General features: G+C 61.9%; 1 protein-coding gene across 1 annotated transcript in view; it reads right to left on the reverse strand.

The window, feature by feature from the left end:
* Window positions 1–1,584: 1,584 nt before the first annotated feature.
* The window catches only part of LOC126248421 (uncharacterized PE-PGRS family protein PE_PGRS54-like), a 23,259-nt gene continuing 896 nt past the window's right edge, over window positions 1,585–23,947 (reverse strand). Inside the window, exons 2-16 of the mRNA XM_049949386.1 lie at window positions 23,093–23,947; window positions 22,490–22,962; window positions 13,254–16,296; window positions 12,117–12,720; window positions 10,404–12,072; window positions 9,799–10,114; window positions 9,454–9,669; window positions 8,838–9,384; window positions 8,138–8,493; window positions 6,865–7,266; window positions 6,669–6,768; window positions 6,037–6,138; window positions 5,266–5,656; window positions 4,949–5,055; window positions 1,585–1,787 (exon numbers count right to left, since the gene is read on the reverse strand). The exon at window positions 23,093–23,947 is cut by the window's right edge and continues 318 nt beyond it. Of these exons, the coding sequence (XP_049805343.1) occupies window positions 1,585–1,787; window positions 4,949–5,055; window positions 5,266–5,656; window positions 6,037–6,138; window positions 6,669–6,768; window positions 6,865–7,266; window positions 8,138–8,493; window positions 8,838–9,384; window positions 9,454–9,669; window positions 9,799–10,114; window positions 10,404–12,072; window positions 12,117–12,720; window positions 13,254–16,296; window positions 22,490–22,962; window positions 23,093–23,947 (9,384 nt within the window). The remainder of the gene's footprint in view (window positions 1,788–4,948; window positions 5,056–5,265; window positions 5,657–6,036; window positions 6,139–6,668; window positions 6,769–6,864; window positions 7,267–8,137; window positions 8,494–8,837; window positions 9,385–9,453; window positions 9,670–9,798; window positions 10,115–10,403; window positions 12,073–12,116; window positions 12,721–13,253; window positions 16,297–22,489; window positions 22,963–23,092) is intronic.

Genomic DNA, 23,947 nt, shown 5'->3' on the forward strand with positions numbered 1-23,947 from the left:
CACCTCCTCCTCATGTTCCCTTCTCCCTCTGTATACTTCCTCCTCCTCCTCCCGCCCCCATCTCCCTCTGTCCACCTCTTCCTCCTGACCACTTCTCCCTCTGTCCACCTCTTCCTCCTGCCCCCTTCTCCCTCTGTCCTCCTCCTCCTCCTCCTCCTCCTCCTCCATACCCCCTTCTCCCTCTGTGCACCTCCTCCTCCTGCCCCTTCTCCCTCTGTGCACCTCCTCCTCCTGCCCCTTCTCCCTCTGTCCACCTCCACCTCCTGCCCCCTTCTCCCTCTGTTCACCTTCACCTCCTGCCCCCTTCTCCCTCTGTCCACCTCCTCCTCCTGCCCCCTTCTCCCTCTGTCCACATCCTCCTCCTGCCCACTTCTCTCTCTGTCCACATCCTCCTCCTGCCCACTTCTCTCTCTGTCCACATTTTCCTCCCGCCCACTTCACCCTCTGTCCACCTCCTCCTCCTGCTCACTTCTCCCTATGTCCAGCTCCTCCTCCTTCTGCTCACTTCTCCCTCTGTCCAGCTCCTCCTCCTTCTGCTCACTTCTCCCTCTGTCCAACTCCTCCTCCTCCTACCACCTTCTCCCTCTGTCCACCTCCTCCTCCTCCTCCTGCCACTTCTCCCTCTGTCCACCTCCGCCTCCTGCCCCCTTCTACCTCTGTCCACTTCCTCCTCCTGCCCCCTTCTACCTCTGTCCACCTCCTCCTCCTGCCCCCTTCTACCTCTGTCCACTTCCTCCTCCTGCCCCCTTCTACCTCTGTCCACCTCCTCCTCCTGCCCCCATCTCCCTCTGTGCACCTCTTCCTCCTGCCCCCTTCCCCCTCTGTCCTCCCTCTCCTCCTCCTCCTCCTCTCCTCCTCCTCCTCCTCCTCCTCCTCCTCCTCCTGCCCCCTTTTCCCTCTGTCCACCTCCTCCTCCTCACGTTCCCTTCTCCCTCTGTATACCTCCTCCTCCTTCTGCCCCTTCTCGCTATATCCACCTCCTCCTCCTCCTCCTGCCCACTTCTCCCTCTGTCCACCTCCTCCTCCTCCTCCTGCCACCTTCTCCCTCTGTCCACCTCCTCCTCCTCCTGCCACCTTCTCCCTCTGTCCACCTCCTCCTCCTCCTGCCACCTTCTCCCTCTGTCCACCTCCTCCTCCTCCTGCCACCTTCTCCCTCTGTCCACCTCCTCCTCCTCCTGCCACCTTCTCCCTCTGTCCACCTCCTCCTCCTCCTGCCACCTTCTCCCTCTGTCCACCTCCTCCTCCTCCTGCCACCTTCTCCCTCCGTCAACCTCCTCCTCCTCCTCGTGCCCCCTTCTCCCTCTGTCCATCTCCTCCTCATGCCCCCTTCTCCCACAGTCCTCCTCTTCCTCCTGCCCCCTTCTCCCTCTGTCCATCTCCTCCTCCTGCCCCCTTATCCGTCTGTCCACTTCCTATTCCTCCTCCTCCTCCTCCTCCTCCTCCTCCTCCTCCTCCTCCTCCTCCTCCTCCTCGTGTCTCCTCCTCTCTCTGTCCACCTCCTCCTCCTACCCCCTTCTAGCAATGTCCATCTCCTCCTCCTCGTGTCCCCTTCTCCCTCTGTCCACCTCCTCCTCCTGCACCCTTCTAGCAATGTCCACCTCCTCCTGCCCCCTTGTACCTCTGTCCACCTCCTCCTCCTGCCCCCATCTCCCTCTGTACACCTCTTCCTCCTGCCCCCTTCTCCCTCTGTCCTCCCTCTCCCCCTCCTCCTCCTCCTCTTCCTCCTCCTCTTCCTCCTCCTCCTCCTCCTCCTCCTCCTCCTCCTCCTCCTCCTTCCCCTCCTCCTCCTCCATACCCCTTCCTCTCTCTGTCCACCACCTCCTGCCCCCTTCTCCCTTTGTCCACATCCTCCTCCTGCCCACTTCTCCCTCTGTCCACATCCTCCTCGCGCCCACTTCACCCTCTGTCCACATCCTCCTCCCGCCCACTTCACCCTCTGTCCACATCCTCCTCACGCCCACTTCACCCTCTGTCCACATCCTCCTCCCGCCCACTTCACCCTCTGTCCACATCCTCCTCCCGCCCACTTCACCCTCTGTCAACATCCTCCTCCCGCCCACTTCACCCTCTGTCAACATCCTCCACCCGCCCGCTTCTCCCTCTGTCCACCTCCTCCTCCTGCCCGCTTCTCCCTCTGTCCACCTCCACCTCCTGCCCGCTTCTCCCGCTGTCCACCTACTCCTCCTGTGGACATCTCCCACTGTCCACCACCTCCTCCTGCGAGCTTATCCCACTGTCCACCACCTCCTCCTGCGAGCTTATCCCACTGTCCACCACCTCCTCCTGCGAGCTTATCCCACTGTCCACCACCTCCTCCTGCGAGCTTCTCCCACTGTCCACCACCTCCTCCTGCGACCTTCTCCCACTGTCCACCACCTCCTCCTGCGAGCTTCTCCCACTGTCCACCACCTCCTCCTGCGAGCTTCTCCCACTGTCCACCACCTCCTCCTGCGAGCTTCTCCCACTGTCCACCACCTCCTCCTGTGAGCTTCTCCCACTGTCCACCACCTCCTCCTGCGAGCTTCTCCCACTGTCCACCACCTCTTCCTGCGAGCTTCTCCCACTGTCCACCACCTCTTCCTGCGAGCTCCTCCCACTGTCCACCACCTCTTCCTGCGAGCTTCTCCCACTGTCCACCACCTCCTCCTGCGAGCTTCTCCCACTGTCCACCACCTCCTCCTGCGAGCTTCTCCCACTGTCCACCACCTCCTCCTGCGAGCTTCTCCCACTGTCCACCACCTCCTCCTGCGAGCTTCTCCCACTGTCCACCACCTCCTCTTGCGAGCTTCTCCCTCTGTCCACCACCTCCTCCTGCGAGCTTCTCCCACTGTCCACCACCTCCTCCTGCGAGCTTCTCCCACTGTCCACCACCTCCTCCTGCGAGCTTCTCCCACTGTCCACCACCCCCCCCTGCGAGCTTCTCCCACTGTCCACCACCTCCTCCTGCGAGCTTCTCCCACTGTCCACCACCTCCTCCTGCGAGCTTCTCGCACTGTCCACCACCTCCTCCTGCGAGCTTCTCCCACTGTCCACCACCTCCTCCTGCGAGCTTCTCCCACTGTCCACCACCTCCTCCTGCGAGCTTCTCGCACTGTCCACCACCTCCTCCTGCGCGCTTCTCCCACTGTCCACCACCTCCTCCTGCGTGCTTCTCCCACTGTCCACCACCGCCTCTTGCCCCCTTCTCCCTCTGTCCACCCACTCCTCTTGCCCCCGTCTCCCTCTGTCCACCTCCTCCTCTTGCCCCCTTCTCCCTCTGTCCACCTCATCCTCTTGCCCCCTACTCCCTCTGTCCACCTCCTCCTCTTGCCCCCTTCTCCCTCTGTCCACCTCATCCTCTTGCCCCCTACTCCCTCTGTCCACCTCATCCTCCTGCCCCTAATCCCTCTGTCCACCTCATCCTCCTGCCCCTACTCCCTCTGTCCACCTCATCCTCCTGCCCCTACTCCCTCTGTCCACCTCCTCCTCTTGCCCCCTTCTCCCTCTGTCCACCTCCTCCTCTTGCCCCGTTCTTCCTCTGTCCACCTCCTACTCTTGCCCCCCTTCTCCCTCTGTCCACCTCTTCCTCTTGCCCCCTTCTCCCTCTGTCCACCTCTTCCTCTTGCCCCCTTCTCCCTCTGTCCACCTCCTCCTCTTGCCCCCTTCTCCCTCTGTCCACCTCCTCCTCTTGCCCCCTTCTCCCTCTGTCCACCTCCTCCTCCTGCCCCCTTCTCCCTCTGTCCACCTCCTCCTCCTGCCCCCTTCTCCCTCTGTCCACCTCCTCCTCCTGCCCCCTTCTCCCTCTGTCCACCTCCTCCTCCTGCCCCCTTCTCCCTCTGTCCACCTCCTCCTCCTGCCCCCTTCTCCCTCTGTCCACCTCCTCCTCCTGCCCCCTTCTCCCTCTGTCCACCTCCTCCTCCTGCCCCCTTCTCCCTCTGTCCACCTCCTCCTCCTGCCCCCTTCTCCCTCTGTCCACCTCCTCCTCCTGCCCCCTTCTCCCTCTGTCCAACTCCTCCTCCTGCCCCCTTCTCCCTCTGTCCAACTCCTCCTCCTGCCCCCTTCTCCCTCTGTCCACTTCCTCCTCCTGCCCCCTTCTCCCTCTGTCCACTTCCTCCTCCTGCCCCCTTCTCCCTCTGTCCACTTCCTCCTCCTGCCCCCTTCTCCCTCTGTCCACTTCCTCCTCCTGCCCCCTTCTCCCTCTGTCCACCTCCTCCTCCTGCCCTCTTCTCCCTCTGTCCACCTCCTCCTCCTGCCCCCTTCTCCCTCTGTCCACATCCTCCTCATGCCCACTTCTCCCTCTGTCCACATCCTCCTCATGCCCACTTCTCCCTCTGTCCACTTCCTCCTCCCGCCCACGTCTCCCTCTGTCCACCTCCTCCTCCTGCCCACGTCTCCCTCTGTCCACCTCCTCCTCCTGCCCACGTCTCCCTCTGTCCACCTCCTCCTCCTGCCCACGTCTCCCTCTGTCCACCTCCTCCTCCTGCCCACGTCTCCCTCTGTCCACCTCCTCCTCCTGCCCACGTCTCCCTCTGTCCACCTCCTCCTCCTGCCCACTTCTCCCTCTGTCCACCTCCTCCTCCTGCCCACTTCTCCCTCTGTCCACCTCCTCCTCCTCCTGCCACCTTCTCCCTCTGTCAACCTCCTCCTCCTGCCACCTTCTCCCTCTGTCAACCTCCTCCTCCTGCCACCTTCTCCCTCTGTCAACCTCCTCCTCCTGCCACCTTCTCCCTCTGTCAACCTCCTCCTCCTGCCACCTTCTGTCTACCTCCTCCTCCTCCTGCCACCTTCTCCCTCTGTCCATCTCCTCCTCCTCATGCCCCCATCTCCCACAGTCCTCCTCTTCCTCCTGCCCCCTTCTCCCTCTGTCCACCTCCTCTTCTTTCCCCCTTCTCCCTCTGTCCTCCTCCTCTTCTTTCCCCCTTCTCCCTCTGTCCATCTCCTCCTCCTGCCCACTTCTCCCTCTGTCCACCTCCTATTCCTCCTCCTCCTCCTCCTCCTCCTCCTCCTCCTCCTCCTCCTCCTCCTCCCCCACCCTCTGCCCACCTCCTCCTTGTGCCCCCTTCTCCCTCTGTCCACCTCCTCCTCATGTTCCCTTCTCCCTCTGTATACTTCCTCCTCCTCCTCCCGCCCCCATCTCCCTCTGTCCACCTCTTCCTCCTGACCACTTCTCCCTCTGTCCACCTCTTCCTCCTGCCCCCTTCTCCCTCTGTCCTCCTCCTCCTCCTCCTCCTCCTCCATACCCCCTTCTCCCTCTGTCCTCCTCCTCCTCCTCCTCCTCCTCCATACCCCCTTCTCCCTCTGTGCACCTCCTCCTCCTGCCCCTTCTCCCTCTGTGCACCTCCTCCTCCTGCCCCTTCTCCCTCTGTGCACCTCCTCCTCCTGCCCCTTCTCCCTCTGTGCACCTCCTCCTCCTGCCCCTTCTCCCTCTGTCCACCTCCACCTCCTGCCCCCTTCTCCCACTGTTCACCTTCACCTCCTGCCCCCTTCTCCCTCTGTCCACCTCCTCCTCCTCCTGCCCCCTTCTCCCTCTGTCCACATCCTCCTCCTGCCCCCTTCTCCCTCTGTCCACATCCTCCTCCTGCCCACTTCTCTCTCTGTCCACATCCTCCTCCTGCCCACTTCTCTCTCTGTCCACATTTTCCTCCCGCCCACTTCACCCTCTGTCCACCTCCTCCTCCTGCTCACTTCTCCCTATGTCCAGCTCCTCCTCCTTCTGCTCACTTCTCCCTCTGTCCAGCTCCTCCTCCTTCTGCTCACTTCTCCCTCTGTCCAACTCGTCCTCCTCCTAACTTCTCCCTCTGTCCAACTCCTCCTCCTCCTCCTAACTTCTCCCTCTGTCCAACTCCACCTCCTCCTACCACCTTCTCCCTCTGTCCACCTCCTCCTCCTCCTGCCCCTTCTCCCTCTGTCCACCTCCGCCTCCTGCCCCCTTCTACCTCTGTCCACTTCCTCCTCCTGCCCCCTTCTACCTCTGTCCACCTCCTCCTCCTGCCCCCATCTCCCTCTGTGCACCTCTTCCTCCTGCCCCCTTCCCCCTCTGTCCTCCCTCTCACCCACCTCCTCCTCCTCCTCCTCCTCCTCCTCCTCCTCCTCCTCCTCCTCCTCCTCCTCCTCCTCCTGCCCCCTTTTCCCTCTGTCCTCCTCCTCCTCCTCCTCCTCCTGCCCCCTTTTCCCTCTGTCCTCCTCCTCCTCCTCCTCCAGCCCCCTTTTCCCTCTGTCCACCTCCTCCTCCTCACGTTCCCTTCTCCCTCTGTATACCTCCTCCTCCTTCTGCCCCTTCTCGCTATATCCACCTCCTCCTCCTCCTCCTGCCCACTTCTCCCTCTGTCCACCTCCTCCTCCTCCTGCCACCTTCTCCCTCTGTCCACCTCCTCCTCCTCCTGCCACCTTCTCCCTCTGTCCACCTCCTCCTCCTCCTGCCACCTTCTCCCTCTGTCCACCTCCTCCTCCTCCTGCCACCTTCTCCCTCTGTCCACCTCCTCCTCCTCCTGCCACCTTCTCCCTCTGTCCACCTCCTCCTCCTCCTGCCACCTTCTCCCTCCGTCAACCTCCTCCTCCTCCTCCTCGTGCCCCCTTCTCCCTCTGTCCATCTCCTCCTCATGCCCCCTTCTCCCACAGTCCTCCTCTTCCTCCTGCCCCCTTCTCCCTCTGTCCATCTCCTCCTCCTGCCCCCTTATCCGTCTGTCCACTTCCTATTCCTCCTCCTCCTCCTCCTCCTCCTCCTCCTCCTCCTCCTCCTCCTCCTCCTCGTGTCTCCTCCTCTCTCTGTCCACCTCCTCCTCCTACCCCCTTCTAGCAATGTCCATCTCCTCCTCCTCGTGTCCCCTTCTCCCTCTGTCCACCTCCTCCTCCTGCACCCTTCTAGCAATGACCACCTCCTCCTGCCCCCTTGTACCTCTGTCCACCTCCTCCTCCTGCCCCCATCTCCCTCTGTACACCTCTTCCTCCTGCCCCCTTCTCCCTCTGTCCTCCCTCTCCCCCTCCTCCTCCTCCTCTTCCTCCTCCTCTTCCTCCTCCTCCTCCTCCTCCTCCTCCTCCTCCTTCCCCTCCTCCTCCTCCATACCCCTTCCTCCCTCTGTCCACCACCTCCTGCCCCCTTCTCCCTTTGTCCACATCCTCCTCCTGCCCTCTTCTCCCTCTGTCCACCTCCTCCTCCTGCCCACTTCTCCCTCTGTCCACATCCTCCTCATGCCCACTTCTCCCTCTGTCCACTTCCTCCTCCCGCCCACGTCTCCCTCTGTCCACCTCCTCCTCCTGCCCACGTCTCCCTCTGTCCACCTCCTCCTCCTGCCCACGTCTCCCTCTGTCCACCTCCTCCTCCTGCCCACGTCTCCCTCTGTCCACCTCCTCCTCCTGCCCACGTCTCCCTCTGTCCACCTCCTCCTCCTGCCCACGTCTCCCTCTGTCCACCTCCTCCTCCTGCCCACTTCTCCCTCTGTCCACCTCCTCCTCCTGCCCACTTCTCCCTCTGTCCACCTCCTCCTCCTGCCCACTTCTCCCTCTGTCCACCTCCTCCTCCTGCCCACTTCTCCCTCTGTCCACCTCCTCCTCCTCCTGCCACCTTCTCCCTCTGTCAACCTCCTCCTCCTGCCACCTTCTCCCTCTGTCAACCTCCTCCTCCTGCCACCTTCTCCCTCTGTCAACCTCCTCCTCCCGCCACCTTCTGTCTACCTCCTCCTCCTCCTGCCACCTTCTCCCTCTGTCCATCTCCTCCTCCTCATGCCCCCTTCTCCCACAGTCCTCCTCTTCCTCCTGCCCCCTTCTCCCTCTGTCCACCTCCTCTTCTTTCCCCCTTCTCCCTCTGTCCTCCTCCTCTTCTTTCCCCCTTCTCCCTCTGTCCATCTCCTCCTCCTGCCCACTTCTCCCTCTGTCCACCTCCTATTCCTCCTCCTCCTCCTCCTCCTCCTCCTCCTCCTCCTCCACCCTCTGCCCACCTCCTCCTTGTGCCCCCTTCTCCCTCTGTCCACCTCCTCCTCATGTTCCCTTCTCCCTCTGTATACTTCCTCCTCCTCCTCCCGCCCCCATCTCCCTCTGTCCACCTCTTCCTCCTGACCACTTCTCCCTCTGTCCACCTCTTCCTCCTGCCCCCTTCTCCCTCTGCCCTCCTCCTCCTCCTCCTCCTCCTCCTCCTCCTCCTCCTCCTCCTCCTCCTTCATACCCCCTTCTCCCTCTGTGCACCTCCTCCTCCTGCCCCTTCTCCCTCTGTGCACCTCCTCCTCCTGCCCCTTCTCCCTCTGTGCACCTCCTCCTCCTGCCCCTTCTCCCTCTGTCCACCTCCACCTCCTGCCCCCTTCTCCCACAGTTCACCTTCACCTCCTGCCCCCTTCTCCCTCTGTCCACCTCCTCCTCCTGCCCCCTTCTCCCTCTGTCCACATCCTCCTCCTGCCCCCTTCTCCCTCTGTCCACATCCTCCTCCTGCCCACTTCTCTCTCTGTCCACATCCTCCTCCTGCCCACTTCTCTCTCTGTCCACATTTTCCTCCCGCCCACTTCACCCTCTGTCCACCTCCTCCTCCTGCTCACTTCTCCCTATGTCCAGCTCCTCCTCCTTCTGCTCACTTCTCCCTCTGTCCAGCTCCTCCTCCTTCTGCTCACTTCTCCCTCTGTCCAACTCCTCCTCCTCCTAACTTCTCCCTCTGTCCAACTCCTCCTCCTCCTACCACCTTCTCCCTCTGTCCACCTCCTCCTCCTCCTGCCCCTTCTCCCTCTGTCCACCTCCGCCTCCTGCCCCCTTCTACCTCTGTCCACTTCCTCCTCCTGCCCCCTTCTACCTCTGTCCACCTCCTCCTCCTGCCCCCATCTCCCTCTGTGCACCTCTTCCTCCTGCCCCCTTCCCCCTCTGTCCTCCCTCTCACCCACCTCCTCCTCCTCCTCCTCCTCCTCCTCCTCCTCCTCTCCTCCTCCTCCTCCTCCTCCTCCTCCTCCTCCTCCTCCTCCTCCTCTCCTCCTCCTCCTCCTCCTCCTCCTGCCCCCTTTTCCCTCTGTCCACCTCCTCCTCCTCACGTTCCCTTCTCCCTCTGTATACCTCCTCCTCCTTCTGCCCCTTCTCGCTATATCCACCTCCTCCTCCTCCTCCTGCCCACTTCTCCCTCTGTCCACCTCCTCCTCCTCCTGCCACCTTCTCCCTCTGTCCACCTCCTCCTCCTCCTGCCACCTTCTCCCTCTGTCCACCTCCTCCTCCTCCTGCCACCTTCTCCCTCTGTCCACCTCCTCCTCCTCCTGCCACCTTCTCCCTCTGTCCACCTCCTCCTCCTCCTGCCACCTTCTCCCTCTGTCCACCTCCTCCTCCTCCTGCCACCTTCTCCCTCTGTCCACCTCCTCCTCCTCCTGCCACCTTCTCCCTCTGTCCACCTCCTCCTCCTCCTGCCACCTTCTCCCTCTGTCCACCTCCTCCTCCTCCTGCCACCTTCTCCCTCCGTCAACCTCCTCCTCCTCCTCGTGCCCCCTTCTCCCTCTGTCCATCTCCTCCTCATGCCCCCTTCTCCCACAGTCCTCCTCTTCCTCCTGCCCCCTTCTCCCTCTGTCCATCTCCTCCTCCTGCCCCCTTATCCGTCTGTCCACTTCCTCCTCCTCCTCCTCCTCCTCCTCCTCCTCCTCCTCCTCGTGTCTCCTCCTCTCTCTGTCCACCTCCTCCTCCTCCTCCTCCTCCTCGTGTCTCCTCCTCTCTCTGTCCACCTCCTCCTCCTACCGCCTTCTAGCAATGTCCATCTCCTCCTCCTCGTGTCCCCTTCTCCCTCTGTCCACCTCCTCCTCGTGTCCCCTTCTCCCTCTGTCCACCTCCTCCTCCTGCACCCTTCTAGCAATGTCCACCTCCTCCTGCCCCCTTGTACCTCTGTTCACCTCCTCCTCCTGCCCCCATCTCCCTCTGTACACCTCTTCCTCCTGCCCCCTTCTCCCTCTGTACACCTCTTCCTCCTGCCCCCTTCTCCCTCTGTACACCTCTTCCTCCTGCCCCCTTCTCCCTCTGTCCTCCCTCTCCCCCTCCCCCTCCTCCTCTTCCTCCTCCTCTTCCTCCTCCTCCTCCTCCTCCTCCTCCTCCTTCCCCTCCTCCTCCTCCATACCCCTTCCTCCCTCTGTCCACCACCTCCTGCCCCCTTCTCCCTTTGTCCACATCCTCCTCCTGCCCACTTCTCCCTCTGTCCACATCCTCCTCGCGCCCACTTCACCCTCTGTCCACATCCTCCTCCCGCCCACTTCACCCTCTGTCCACATCCTCCTCCCGCCCACTTCACCCTCTGTCCACATCCTCCTCCCGCCCACTTCACCCTCTGTCCACATCCTCCTCCCGCCCACTTCACCCTCTGTCCACATCCTCCTCCCGCCCACTTCACCCTCTGTCCACATCCTCCTCCCGCCCACTTCACCCTCTGTCCACATCCTCCTCCCGCCCACTTCACCCTCTGTCAACATCCTCCTCCCGCCCACTTCACCCTCTGTCCACCTCCTCCACCCGCCCGCTTCTCCCTCTGTCCACCTCCTCCTCCTGCCCGCTTCTCCCTCTGTCCACCTCCACCTCCTGCCTGCTTCTCCCTCTGTCCACCTCCACCTCCTGCCCACTTCTCCCGCTGTCCACCTACTCCTCCTGTGGACATCTCCCACTGTCCACCACCTCCTCCTGCGAGCTTATCCCACTGTCCACCACCTCTTCCTGCGAGCTTATCCCACTGTCCACCACCTCCTCCTGCGAGCTTCTCCCACTGTCCACCACCTCCTCCTGCGACCTTCTCCCACTGTCCACCACCTCCTCCTGCGAGCTTCTCCCACTGTCCACCACCTCCTCCTGCGAGCTTCTCCCACTGTCCACCACCTCCTCCTGCGAGCTTCTCCCACTGTCCACCACCTCCTCCTGCGAGCTTCTCCCACTGTCCACTACCTCTTCCTGCGAGCTCCTCCCACTGTCCACCACCTCTTCCTGCGAGCTTCTCCCACTGTCCACCACCTCCTCCTGCGAGCTTCTCCCACTGTCCACCACCTCCTCCTGCGAGCTTCTCCCACTGTCCACCACCTCCTCCTGCGAGCTTCTCCCACTGTCCACCACCTCCTCCTGCGAGCTTCTCCCACTGTCCACCACCTCCTCTTGCGAGCTTCTCCCTCTGTCCACCACCTCCTCCTGCGAGCTTCTCCCACTGTCCACCACCTCCTCCTGCGAGCTTCTCCCACTGTCCACCACCTCCTCCTGCGAGCTTCTCCCACTGTCCACCACCCCCTCCTGCGAGCTTCTCCCACTGTCCACCACCTCCTCCTGCGAGCTTCTCCCACTGTCCACCACCTCCTCCTGCGAGCTTCTCGCACTGTCCACCACCTCCTCCTGCGAGCTTCTCCCACTGTCCACCACCTCCTCCTGCGAGCTTCTCGCACTGTCCACCACCTCCTCCTGCGAGCTTCTCCCACTGTCCACCACCTCCTCCTGCGAGCTTCTCCCACTGTCCACCACCTCCTCCTGCGAGCTTCTCGCACTGTCCACCACCTCCTCCTGCGAGCTTCTCGCACTGTCCACCACCTCCTCCTGCGAGCTTCTCCCACTGTCCACCACCTCCTCCTGCGAGCTTCTCCCACTGTCCACCACCTCCTCCTGCGAGCTTCTCCCGCTGTCCACCACCTCCTCCTGCGAGCTTCTCCCACTGTCCACCACCTCCTCCTGCGAGCTTCTCCCACTGTCCACCACCTCCTCCTGCGAGCTTCTCCCACTGTCCACCACCTCCTCCTGCGAGCTTCTCCCACTGTCCACCACCTCCTCCTGCGAGCTTCTCCCACTGTCCACCACCTCCTCCTGCGAGCTTCTCCCACTGTCCACCACCTCCTGCTGCGAGCTTCTCCCACTGTCCACCACCTCCTCCTGCGAGCTTCTCCCACTGTCCACCTCCTCCTCCTGCCCCCTTCTCCCTCTGTCCACCTCCTCCTCCTGCCACCTTCTCCCTCTGTCCACCTCCTCCTCCTGCCCCCTTCTCCCTCTGTCCACCTCCTCCTCCTGCCCCCTTCTCCCTCTGTCCACCTCCTCCTCCTGCCCCCTTCTCCCTCTGTCCACCTCCTCCTCCTGCCCCCTTCTCCCTCTGTCCACCTCCTCCTCCTGCCCCCTTCTCCCTCTGTCCACCTCCTACTCTTGCCCCCCTTCTCCCTCTGTCCACCTCCTACTCTTGCCCCCCTTCTCCCTCTGTCCACCTCTTCCTCTTGCCCCCTTCTCCCTCTGTCCACCTCTTCCTCTTGCCCCCTTCTCCCTCTGTCCACCTCTTCCTCTTGCCCCCTTCTCCCTCTGTCCACCTCCTCCTCTTGCCCCCTTCTCCCTCTGTCCACCTCCTCCTCTTGCCCCCTTCTCCCTCTGTCCACCTCCTCCTCTTGCCCCCTTCTCCCTCTGTCCACCTCCTCCTCTTGCCCCCTTCTCCCTCTGTCCACCTCCTCCTCTTGCCCCCTTCTCCCTCTGTCCACCTCCTCCTCCTGCCCCCTTCTCCCTCTGTCCACCTCCTCCTCCTGCCCCCTTCTCCCTCTGTCCACCTCCTCCTCCTGCCCCCTTCTCCCTCTGTCCACCTCCTCCTCCTGCCCCCTTCTCCCTCTGTCCACCTCCTCCTCCTGCCCCCTTCTCCCTCTGTCCACCTCCTCCTCCTGCCCCCTTCTCCCTCTGTCCACCTCCTCCTCCTGCCCCCTTCTCCCTCTGTCCACTTCCTCCTCCTGCCCACTTCTCCCTCTGTCCACCTCCTCCACTTGCCCCCTTCTTCTTCTGTCCAACTCCTCCTCCTCCTCCTCTCCCCTTCTCACCCTGTCCACCTCCTCCTCCTCCTCCTCCTGCCCCCTTCTCAGTCTGTCACCTCCTCCTCCTGCCCCTTCTCCCACTGTCACCTCCTCCTCCTCCTGCCCCTTCTCCCACTGTCCACCTCCTCCTCCTCCTGCCCCCTTCTCCCTCTGTCCACCTCCTCCTCCCGCGACCTTCTTCCACTGTCCACCTCCTCCTCCCGCGACCTTCTTCCACTGTCCACCTCCTCCTCCCGCGAACTTCTCCCACTGTCCACCTCCTCCTCCCGCGAACTTCTCCCACTGTCCACCTCCTCCTCCCGCGAACTTCTCCCACTGTCCACCTCCTCCTCCCGCGAACTTCTCCCACTGTCCACCTCCTCCTCCTGCGACCTCCTCCCACTGTCCTCCTCGTCCTCTTCCTCCTCCTGCGACCTCCTCGCTCTGTGCACTTCCTCGTCCCTCTGTCCACCTCCTCGTCCCTCTGTCCACCTCCTCGTCCCTCTGTCCACCTCCTCGTCCCTCTGTCCACCTCCTCGTCCCTCGGTCCACCTCCTCGTCCCTCGGTCCACCTCCTCGTCCCTCGGTCCACCTCCTCGTCCCTCGGTCCACCTCCTCGTCCCTCGGTCCACCTCCTCGTCCCTCGGTCCACCTCCTCGTCCCTCGGTCCACCTCCTCGTCCCTCGGTCCACCTCCTCGTCCCTCGGTCCACCTCCTCGTCCCTCGGTCCACCTCCTCGTCCCTCGGTCCACCTCCTCGTCCCTCGGTCCACCTCCTCGTCCCTCGGTCCACCTCCTCGTCCCTCGGTCCACCTCCTCGTCCCTCGGTCCACCTCCTCGTCCCTCGGTCCACCTCCTCGTCCCTCGGTCCACCTCCTCGTCCCTCGGTCCACCTCCTCGTCCCTCGGTCCACCTCCTCGTCCCTCGGTCCACCTCCTCGTCCCTCGGTCCACCTCCTCGTCCCTCGGTCCACCTCCTCGTCCCTCGGTCCACCTCCTCGTCCCTCGGTCCACCTCCTCGTCCCTCGGTCCACCTCCTCGTCCCTCGGTCCACCTCCTCGTCCCTCGGTCCACCTCCTCGTCCCTCGGTCCACCTCCTCGTCCCTCGGTCCACCTCCTCGTCCCTCGGTCCACCTCCTCGTCCCTCGGTCCACCTCCTCGTCCCTCGGTCCACCTCCTCGTCCCTCGGTCCACCTCCTCGTCCCTCGGTCCACCTCCTCGTCCCTCGGTCCACCTCCTCGTCCCTCGGTCCACCTCCTCGTCCCTCGGTCCACCTCCTCGTCCCTCGGTCCACCTCCTCGTCCCTCGGTCCACCTCCTCGTCCCTCGGTCCACCTCCTCGTCCCTCGGTCCACCTCCTCGTCCCTCGGTCCACCTCCTCGTCCCTCGGTCCACCTCCTCGTCCCTCGGTCCACCTCCTCGTCCCTCGGTCCACCTCCTCGTCCCTCGGTCCACCTCCTCGTCCCTCGGTCCACCTCCTCGTCCCTCGGTCCACCTCCTCGTCCCTCGGTCCACCTCCTCGTCCCTCGGTCCACCTCCTCGTCCCTCGGTCCACCTCCTCGTCCCTCGGTCCACCTCCTCGTCCCTCGGTCCACCTCCTCGTCCCTCGGTCCACCTCCTCGTCCCTCGGTCCACCTCCTCGTCCCTCGGTCCACCTCCTCGTCCCTCGGTCCACCTCCTCGTCCCTCGGTCCACCTCCTCGTCCCTCGGTCCACCTCCTCGTCCCTCGGTCCACCTCCTCGTCCCTCGGTCCACCTCCTCGTCCCTCGGTCCACCTCCTCGTCCCTCGGTCCACCTCCTCGTCCCTCGGTCCACCTCCTCGTCCCTCGGTCCACCTCCTCGTCCCTCGGTCCACCTCCTCGTCCCTCGGTCCACCTCCTCGTCCCTCGGTCCACCTCCTCGTCCCTCGGTCCACCTCCTCGTCCCTCGGTCCACCTCCTCGTCCCTCGGTCCACCTCCTCGTCCCTCGGTCCACCTCCTCGTCCCTCGGTCCACCTCCTCGTCCCTCTGTCCACCTCCTCGTCCCTCTGTCCACCTCCTCGTCCCTCTGTCCACCTCCTCGTCCCTCTGTCCACCTCCTCGTCCCTCTGTCCACCTCCTCGTCCCTCTGTCCACCTCCTCGTCCCTCTGTCCACCTCCTCGTCCCTCTGTCCACCTCCTCGTCCCTCTGTCCACCTCCTCGTCCCTCTGTCCACCTCCTCGTCCCTCTGTCCACCTCCTCGTCCCTCTGTCCACCTCCTCGTCCCTCTGTCCACCTCCTCGTCCCTCTGTCCACCTCCTCGTCCCTCTGTCCACCTCCTCGTCCCTCTGTCCACCTCCTCGTCCCTCTGTCCACCTCCTCGTCCCTCTGTCCACCTCCTCGTCCCTCTGTCCACCTCCTCGTCCCTCTGTCCACCTCCTCGTCCCTCTGTCCACCTCCTCGTCCCTCTGTCCACCTCCTCGTCCCTCTGTCCACCTCCTCGTCCCTCTGTCCACCTCCTCGTCCCTCTGTCCACCTCCTCGTCCCTCTGTCCACCTCCTCGTCCCTCTGTCCACCTCCTCGTCCCTCTGTCCACCTCCTCGTCCCTCTGTCCACCTCCTCGTCCCTCTGTCCACCTCCTCGTCCCTCTGTCCACCTCCTCGTCCCTCTGTCCACCTCCTCGTCCCTCTGTCCACCTCCTCGTCCCTCTGTCCACCTCCTCGTCCCTCTGTCCACCTCCTCGTCCCTCTGTCCACCTCCTCGTCCCTCTGTCCACCTCCTCGTCCCTCTGTCCACCTCCTCGTCCCTCTGTCCACCTCCTCGTCCCTCTGTCCACCTCCTCGTCCCTCTGTCCACCTCCTCGTCCCTCTGTCCACCTCCTCGTCCCTCTGTCCACCTCCTCGTCCCTCTGTCCACCTCCTCGTCCCTCTGTCCACCTCCTCGTCCCTCTGTCCACCTCCTCGTCCCTCTGTCCACCTCCTCGTCCCTCTGTCCACCTCCTCGTCCCTCTGTCCACCTCCTCGTCCCTCTGTCCACCTCCTCGTCCCTCTGTCCACCTCCTCGTCCCTCTGTCCACCTCCTCGTCCCTCTGTCCACCTCCTCGTCCCTCTGTCCACCTCCTCGTCCCTCTGTCCACCTCCTCGTCCCTCTGTCCACCTCCTCGTCCCTCTGTCCACCTCCTCGTCCCTCTGTCCACCTCCTCGTCCCTCTGTCCACCTCCTCGTCCCTCTGTCCACCTCCTCGTCCCTCTGTCCACCTCCTCGTCCCTCTGTCCACCTCCTCGTCCCTCTGTCCACCTCCTCGTCCCTCTGTCCACCTCCTCGTCCCTCTGTCCACCTCCTCGTCCCTCTGTCCACCTCCTCGTCCCTCTGTCCACCTCCTCGTCCCTCTGTCCACCTCCTCGTCCCTCTGTCCACCTCCTCGTCCCTCTGTCCACCTCCTCGTCCCTCTGTCCACCTCCTCGTCCCTCTGTCCACCTCCTCGTCCCTCTGTCCACCTCCTCGTCCCTCTGTCCACCTCCTCGTCCCTCTGTCCACCTCCTCGTCCCTCTGTCCTCCTCCTCCTCCTCCTGCCCCCTTCTCCCTCTGTCCGCCTCCTCCTCCTCTTGCCCCCTTCTCCCTCTGTCCGCCTCCTCCTCCGCTTGCCCCCTTCTTCGCCCTCTGTACGCCTCCTCCTCCTGCCCCCTTCTTCGCACTCTGTCCGCCTCCTCCTCCTGCCCCCTTCTTCGCCCTCTGTCCGCCTCCTCCTCCCCCCGCCCCCTTCTGCGCCCTCTGTCCGCCTCCTCCTCCTCCTCCTCCTCCCGCCCCCCCCCCCCCCTGCGGGTCCGGGGATTAGAATAGGCCCGAGGTATTCCTGCCTGTCGTAAGAGGCGACTAAAAGGAGACCATCCCCCTCACGGGGGTAGTTAGCGCCTGCGTCCGGAGACGGACGGTTTCCCGACCTATAATCGTGGTCTTTTTGGTTTTTTACTTCTCGTTTCTTCATTCCTTTTGTTGGTTCCTTTTTTTGCTCTTCTCCACTTCACTGTCTTCCTTACTCTTTCCCTTGACTTCTCCTTGCCTTCTCATTGCCTTTTTCTCCTTGCCTTCTCATTGCCTTTTTCTCCTTGCCTTCTCATTGCCTTCTTCTCCTTGCCTTCTCATTGCCTCCTTCTCCTTGCTTTCTCATTGCCTTCTTCTCCTTGCCTTCTCTGGTCTCCGCCTCGGCGTTTGAGACAGTCTGTCCTCTTTCTCCCTCTCTCTTCTTTTTCCTCTTCTTCCTTCCTCCCTGTGCGTGTCTGAAGGCCGACCCACGCGTTCGCACGCGTAGCCGGTGACGGGGTAACGCGTAAGTCCCCGCCCTGGGTAGACATGTAAGGCACGCGCGTACCCCCTGGTAAAGGCCAGGCCCGGGGAGGGGTGATTGCCTGAGCTGATACCTTCTGACCATGCCGATTGGTCCCTCCGTCTGTTTCTCGGGAGGTGTGACCTGAGGTGTAAACATTCACCTAAGGCGGGAGTGCCCTCTGAGAGGGTCCCCACAAGGAAGGAGCGCGCCATCGGAGACGCTGGCAATCATGGGGGATTCCTCCGCAATGGATTCTACTCCATCGCTTTCGACTTCGACCCACAAACGGAAACGTGACCAGCCAACAGTGACAAAAATACTACCGCCTGCCCCACAGTTCCTCGTCGTTTCTCGATCTGAGGAAGGAAAGGATTTTTCCTCTGTCAACCCTTTCGTTATCCAGAAGGGCGTCGATGCCATAGCTGGATCTGTCAAATCTTGTACCAGATTGCGTAACGGTACCCTATTACTCGAAACTGAGAGCGCCTTTCAGGCACAAAAACTGCTTCGGGCCACACTCCTTTACACATTCCCTGTCCGGGTGGAGGCTCACCGAACTTTGAATTCGTCTCGTGGTGTGGTCTATACTAGATCCCTCGACGGCTTGACTGACGAGGAGCTTCAATCTTTCCTCGCTGAGCAGGGCGTGACGGCTGTCCATAGGGTCATGAAAAAGGTCAACAATGACCTTGTACCGACCCGGACACTTTTCTTAACCTTCGATAGTGTTAAGCTGCCATCGCGCATCAAGGCGGGCTACGAGGTCATTTCAGTTCGCCCCTATGTCCCGACACCTACGCGCTGCTACCAGTGTCAGCGTTTCAATCACACTCGACAGTCTTGTTCCAATGCGGCTAAATGTGTCACTTGTGGCAGGGATGCCCATGAGGGTGACTGTCCACCTCCGTCTCCTCGTTGTGTGAACTGTCAGGGTGACCATGCCGCATCCTCCCGCGACTGTCCTGTCTATAAGGAAGAACGCTGTATCCAGGAAATTCGAGTCAAAGAGAAAGTGTCCACCTCGGCTGCTCGCAAGCTATTGGCTAGTAGGAAGCCCACGCTGCTCCCAGCGGGGAAATACAGCACTGTCCTCGCCTCTCCTCGGACTACTCGGGAGGTAGCAACCCAGACATGCGATCTGACCTTCAGCACCACGGTCGTCCGTTCGGCCAGTGCTAAGATCGCGCGGTCGACGTCTCCTCTTCCTCCCATCACCCCACAGACACCAGCCACTTCCTCAGCTTCTGCTCAGTCGAAGACCCCGAAGTCAGATGCACGGGCCTTCAAGAAGGAACCATCCCGTGCAGACGTCCTCCGTTCCTCGACCTCCCAGCCTTCGACCGGTACTTCCACCAAACGTCCTTCTAAAAAGGCGCATAGGAAGCACAGTTCTCCTTCTCCGCCGCGGCGCCTTTCTTCTCCTGCGCCACCCAGCGGTTGCCGCCCCAGGCCGTCATCCGTTTCGCCTGGCCGCACCGCTGGTAGCCGAACATCTGGCCGTTCACCGGCGGAGGAAGCTCCCCCTCCCGGCCATCCTCCTGAGATGGCCGATGACCCTATAGACCCCATGGACGATGACTGTCTGCCTCCTGCTAGCGGCGGCAGTGCTCGCTCGAAGCCAGGCCCTAAGCGGCCTTCGAGGTGACCCCTTCTCTCATCTTCCTTTTCTTACGATGGCACTTATTAACTGGAATATTCGCAGCATTCGCTCCAACCGAGAGGACTTGAAGTTGCTGCTCCGCTCGCATCGTCCGCTCGTCGTAGCCCTCCAGGAAACGAAGCTACGCCCATGCGATCAAATTGCCTTGGCACACTACACCTCTGTGCGTTTTGACCTACCCCCTGTGGTAGGTATCCCAGCTCATGGAGGGGTTATGTTGCTGGTCCGGGATGATATTTACTACGATCCCATCACGTTGCACACCGGCCTGCAGGCAGTAGCCATCCGCATTACTCTCCCCACTTTCACGTTTTCCTTTTGTACCGTTTACGCTCCATCGTCCTCTGCCGTTACCAGGGCAGACATGACGCAACTTATTACTCAGCTACCTGCACCATTTTTGTTAACTGGAGACTTCAATGCCCACCATCCTCTTTGGGGCTCTCCAGCATCCTGCCCGAGGGGCTCCTTGTTAGCAGACCTTTTCAACCAGCTCAATCTTGTCTGCCTCAATACTGGCGCCCCTACTTTTCTTTCGGACACATCTCATACCTATTCCCATTTAGACCTCTCTATATGTACTCCCCAACTTGCACGCCGGTTTGAGTGGTATGCACTTGGTGATGCATATTCGAGCGACCACTTCCCGTGTGTTATCCATCTCCTGCAGCATACTCCCTCTCCGTGCTCCTCTCGTTGGACCATCTCCAAGGCAGACTGGGGGCTCTTCTCTTCCAGGGCGACCTTTCAGGATCAAACCTTCACAAGCTGCGATCGTCAGGTCGCACACCTCACGGAAGTCATTCTCGCTGCTGCTGAATATTCCATCCCTCACCCTACTTCTTCTCCACGTCGCGTACCGGTCCCCTGGTGGACCGCAGCATGTAGGGACGCTTTACGTGCTCGTCGACGTGCTTTACGCACCTTTAAACGCCACCCTACAGTGGCGAATTGCATTAATTATAAACGATCACGTGCTCAGTGTCGTCGTATTATTAAAGAAAGCAAGAAAGCCAGCTGGGCTGCTTTCACCAGCACCTTCAACAGTTCTACTCCTTCTTCTGTTGTCTGGGGTAGCCTGCGCCGGCTATCTGGCACTAAGGTCCACTCCCCAGTTTCTGGCTTGAAGGTCGCGAATGAAGTCCTTGTGGCCCCTGAGGCTGTCTCCAATGCCTTCGGCCGCTTTTTCGCCGAGGTTTCGAGCTCCGCTCATTACCACCCTGCCTTCCTCCCCCGCAAACAGGCAGAGGAGGCGAGGCCACCTAACTTCCGCTCCTCGAATCGTGAAGGTTATAATGCCCCATTCACCATGCGGGAACTGGAAAACGCACTTGGTCGATCACGGTCCTCCGCTCCAGGGCCTGATTCTATTCATATCCAGATGCTGAAGAACCTTTCTCCTGCGGGTAAAGGTTTTCTTCTTCGTACTTACAATCGCATGTGGATTGAGGGACATGTTCCCGCATGCTGGCGCGAGTCTATTGTTGTCCCGATTCCTAAGCCGGGGAAGGACAAGCACTTGCCTTCCAGTTATCGACCTATCTCGCTTACCAGCTGTGTCTGTAAAGTGATGGAGCGAATGGTTAACTCTCGATTGGTTTGGCTGCTCGAGTCTCGACGCCTACTTACCAATGTACAATGTGGATTTCGAAGGCGCCGCTCTGCTGTCGACCATCTGGTTACCTTGTCGACCTTCATCATGAATAACTTCTTGCGGAAGCGCCCGACCGCGGCTGTGTTCTTTGATTTGGAGAAGGCTTACGACACCTGTTGGAGGGCGGGCATTCTCCGCACCATGCATACATGGGGCTTTCGCGGTCGCCTCCCTCTTTTTATTCGTTCCTTTTTAATGGATCGACAGTTTCGGGTACGTGTGGGTTCTGTCCTGTCCGACACCTTTCGCCAGGAGAATGGGGTGCCACAGGGCTCAGTTTTGAGCGTCGCTCTCTTCGCCATCGCGATCAATCCAATAATGGATTGCCTCCCAGCTGATGTATCAGGCTCCCTTTTCGTGGACGATTTTACCATCTATTGCAGCGCGCAGTGTCTTCAGCGTTCTCTTGACCGTCTTTACTCCTGGAGTGTCGCCAATGGCTTCCGTTTTTCTGCCGAGAAGACGGTCTGTATAAACTTCTGGCGCTACAAAGAGTTTCTCCCACCGTCCTTACGACTCGGTCCCGTTGCTCTCCCACTCGTGGAGACAATCAAATTTTTAGGCCTTACCTTTGACAGGAAACTTAGCTGGTCTCCACATGTGTCATATTTGGCCGCCCGTTGTACCCGTTCTTTAAATGTCCTCCGTGTTCTCAGTGGTATGTCGTGGGGAGCGGATCGAACCGTCCTCCTTCGCCTATATCGGTCGATCGTCCGCTCCAAGCTGGATTATGGGAGCTTCGTATACTCCTCTGCACGGCCATCCATCTTACGCCGCCTCAACTCCATACAACATCGGGGTTTACGACTTGCGATCGGAGCATTTTATACCAGTCCCGTAGAGAGTCTTCATGCTGACGCTGGCGAATTGCCACTCACCTACCGGCGCGATATACTGCTTTGTCGGTATGCCTGTCGGCTACTGTCAATGCCCGACCATCCTTCTTATCGTTCCTTTTTTGACGACTCTCTTGACCTTCAATACGGGTTGTATGTCTCTGCCTTGCTACCCCCTGGAGTTCGCTTTCGTCGCCTCCTTCAACACCTTGATTTTTCACTCCCTGCAACCTTCCGAGTGGGCGAGAGCCGCACGCCACCTTGGCTCCAGGCTCAGGTCCGCGTTCACCTCGACCTCAGCTCGCTCCCAAAAGAGGTCACCTCCGGTTCGGTCTACCACTCCCGTTTTTTGGAACTTCGCTCGAAGTTCAACAACATGACTTTCATTTATACAGATGGCTCTAAGACCAATGACGGGGTCGGGTGTTCCTTTATTGTCGGGGCACAAAGTTTCCAATACCGGCTCCATGGCCATTGTTCGGTCTTCACAGCTGAGCTCTTTGCCCTCTACCAGGCTGTTCTGTACATCTGCCGCCACCGACATTCTGCTTATGTCATCTGCTCAGATTCCCTGAGCGCCATCCAGAGCCTCAGTGATCCGTACCCGGTTCACCCTTTCGTACACCGGATCCAACGCTCTCTTCAGCAGCTGGTGGACGTCGGTACGCCGGTTAGCTTTATGTGGGTTCCTGGCCATGTCGGTATCCCTGGGAACGAAGCTGCAGATGCCGCGGCCAAGGCTGCGGTCCTCCAGCCTCGGACAGCTTCTTGTTGTGTCCCTTCGTCCGATTTTAGCAGGGTCATTTGTCGGCGCGTTGTGTCGCTGTGGCATGCCGATTGGGCTGCACTTACCGACAACAAGCTTCGGGCCTTAAAACCTCTTCCCGTGGCTTGGACGTCCTCCTCACGCCCTTCTCGGCGGGAGGAGGTCGTTTTAGCAAGGTTAAGAATTGGACACTGCCGGTTCAGCCATCGTCATCTGCTGACGGCTGCGCCGGCGCCGTTCTGCCCATGTGGGCACTTGCTGACGGTTAGTCACATTTTAATGTCCTGTCCCGATCTTAAAACACTGCGCCTCGATCTTAACCTGCCTACTACTTTAGATGCCATTTTAGCGGATGACCCACGAGCAGCTGCTCGTGTTCTTTGTTTTATCAATTTGACAAACCTCGCTAAGGACATTTGATGATTTTTTTTAATCCTATGCCTGTCAGTCTGTCTTTTATTGTGTTTTCCCTTTTAGTTGTTGTTGTCAACTTGTGCCTCGCGGTGCATTCTTAGAGTAGTCAGGGCGCTAATGACCATTGAAGTTGTGCGCCCGAAAACCACAAAAAAAAAAAAAAAAAAAACTCCCGCCCCCTTCGCCGTCTGTCCGCCTCCTCCTCCTCCTCCTCCTCCCGCCCCCTTCGCCGTCTGTCCGCCTCCTCCTCCTCCTCCTCCTCCCGCCCCCTTCGCCGTCTGTCCGCCTCCTCCTCCTCCTCCCGCCCCCTTCGCCGTCTGTCCGCCTCCTCCTCCTCCTCCTCCCGCCCCCTTCGCCGTCTGTCCGCCTCCTCCTCCTCCTCCCGCCCCCTTCGCCGTCTGTCCGCCTCCTCCTCCTCCTCCCGCCCCCTTCGCCGTCTGTCCGCCTCCTCCTCCTCCTCCCGCCCCCTTCGCCGTCTGTCCGCCTCCTCCTCCTCCTCCCGCCCCCTTCGCCGTCTGTCCGCCTCCTCCTCCTCCTCCCGCCCCCTTCGCCGTCTGTCCGCCTCCTCCTCCTCCTCCCGCCCCCTTCGCCGTCTGTCCGCCTCCTCCTCCTCCTCCGGCCCCCTTCGCCGTCTGTCCGCCTCCTCCTCCTCCTCCGGCCCCCTTCGCCGTCTGTCCGCCTCCTCCTCCTCCGCCTCCTCCTCCTCCTCCTCCTCCTCCTCCTCCTCCTCCTCCTCCTCCTCCTCCTCCTCCTCCTCCTCCTCCTCCTGCCCCCTCCACCCGCTGTCCACCACCCCCTCCTCCTCCTGCCCCCTCCACCCGCTGTCCACCACCCCCTCCTCCTCCTGCCCCCTCCACCCGCTGTCCACCACCCCCTCCTCCTCCTGCCCCCTCCACCCGCTGTCCACCACCCCCTCCTCCTCCTGCCCCCTCCACCCGCTGTCCACCACCCCCTCCTCCTCCTGCCCCCTCCACCCGCTGTCCACCACCCCCTCCTCCTCCTGCCCCCTCCACCCGCTGTCCACCACCCCCTCCTCCTCCTGCCCCCTCCACCCGCTGTCCACCACCCCCTCCTCCTCCTGCCCCCTCCACCCGCTGTCCACCACCCCCTCCTCCTCCTGCCCCCTCCACCCGCTGTCCACCACCCCCTCCTCCTCCTGCCCCCTCCACCCGCTGTCCACCACCCCCTCCTCCTCCTGCCCCCTCCACCCGCTGTCCACCACCCCCTCCTCCTCCTGCCCCCTCCACCCGCTGTCCACCACCCCCTCCTCCTCCTGCCCCCTCCACCCGCTGTCCACCACCCCCTCCTCCTCCTGCCCCCTCCACCCGCTGTCCACCACCCCCTCCTCCTCCTGCCCCCTCCACCCGCTGTCCACCACCCCCTCCTCCTCCTGCCCCCTCCACCCGCTGTCCACCACCCCCTCCTCCTCCTGCCCCCTCCACCCGCTGTCCACCACCCCCTCCTCCTCCTGCCCCCTCCACCCGCTGTCCACCACCCCCTCCTCCTCCTGCCCCCTCCACCCGCTGTCCACCACCCCCTCCTCCTCCTGCCCCCTTCACCCGCTGTCCACCACCCCCTCCTCCTCCTGCCCCCTTCACCCGCTGTCCACCACCCCCTCCTCCTCCTGCCCCCTT

The sequence above is a fragment of the Schistocerca nitens genome, chromosome 3, assembly GCF_023898315.1.
Source record: "Schistocerca nitens isolate TAMUIC-IGC-003100 chromosome 3, iqSchNite1.1, whole genome shotgun sequence".
Taxonomy (NCBI): domain Eukaryota; kingdom Metazoa; phylum Arthropoda; class Insecta; order Orthoptera; family Acrididae; genus Schistocerca; species Schistocerca nitens.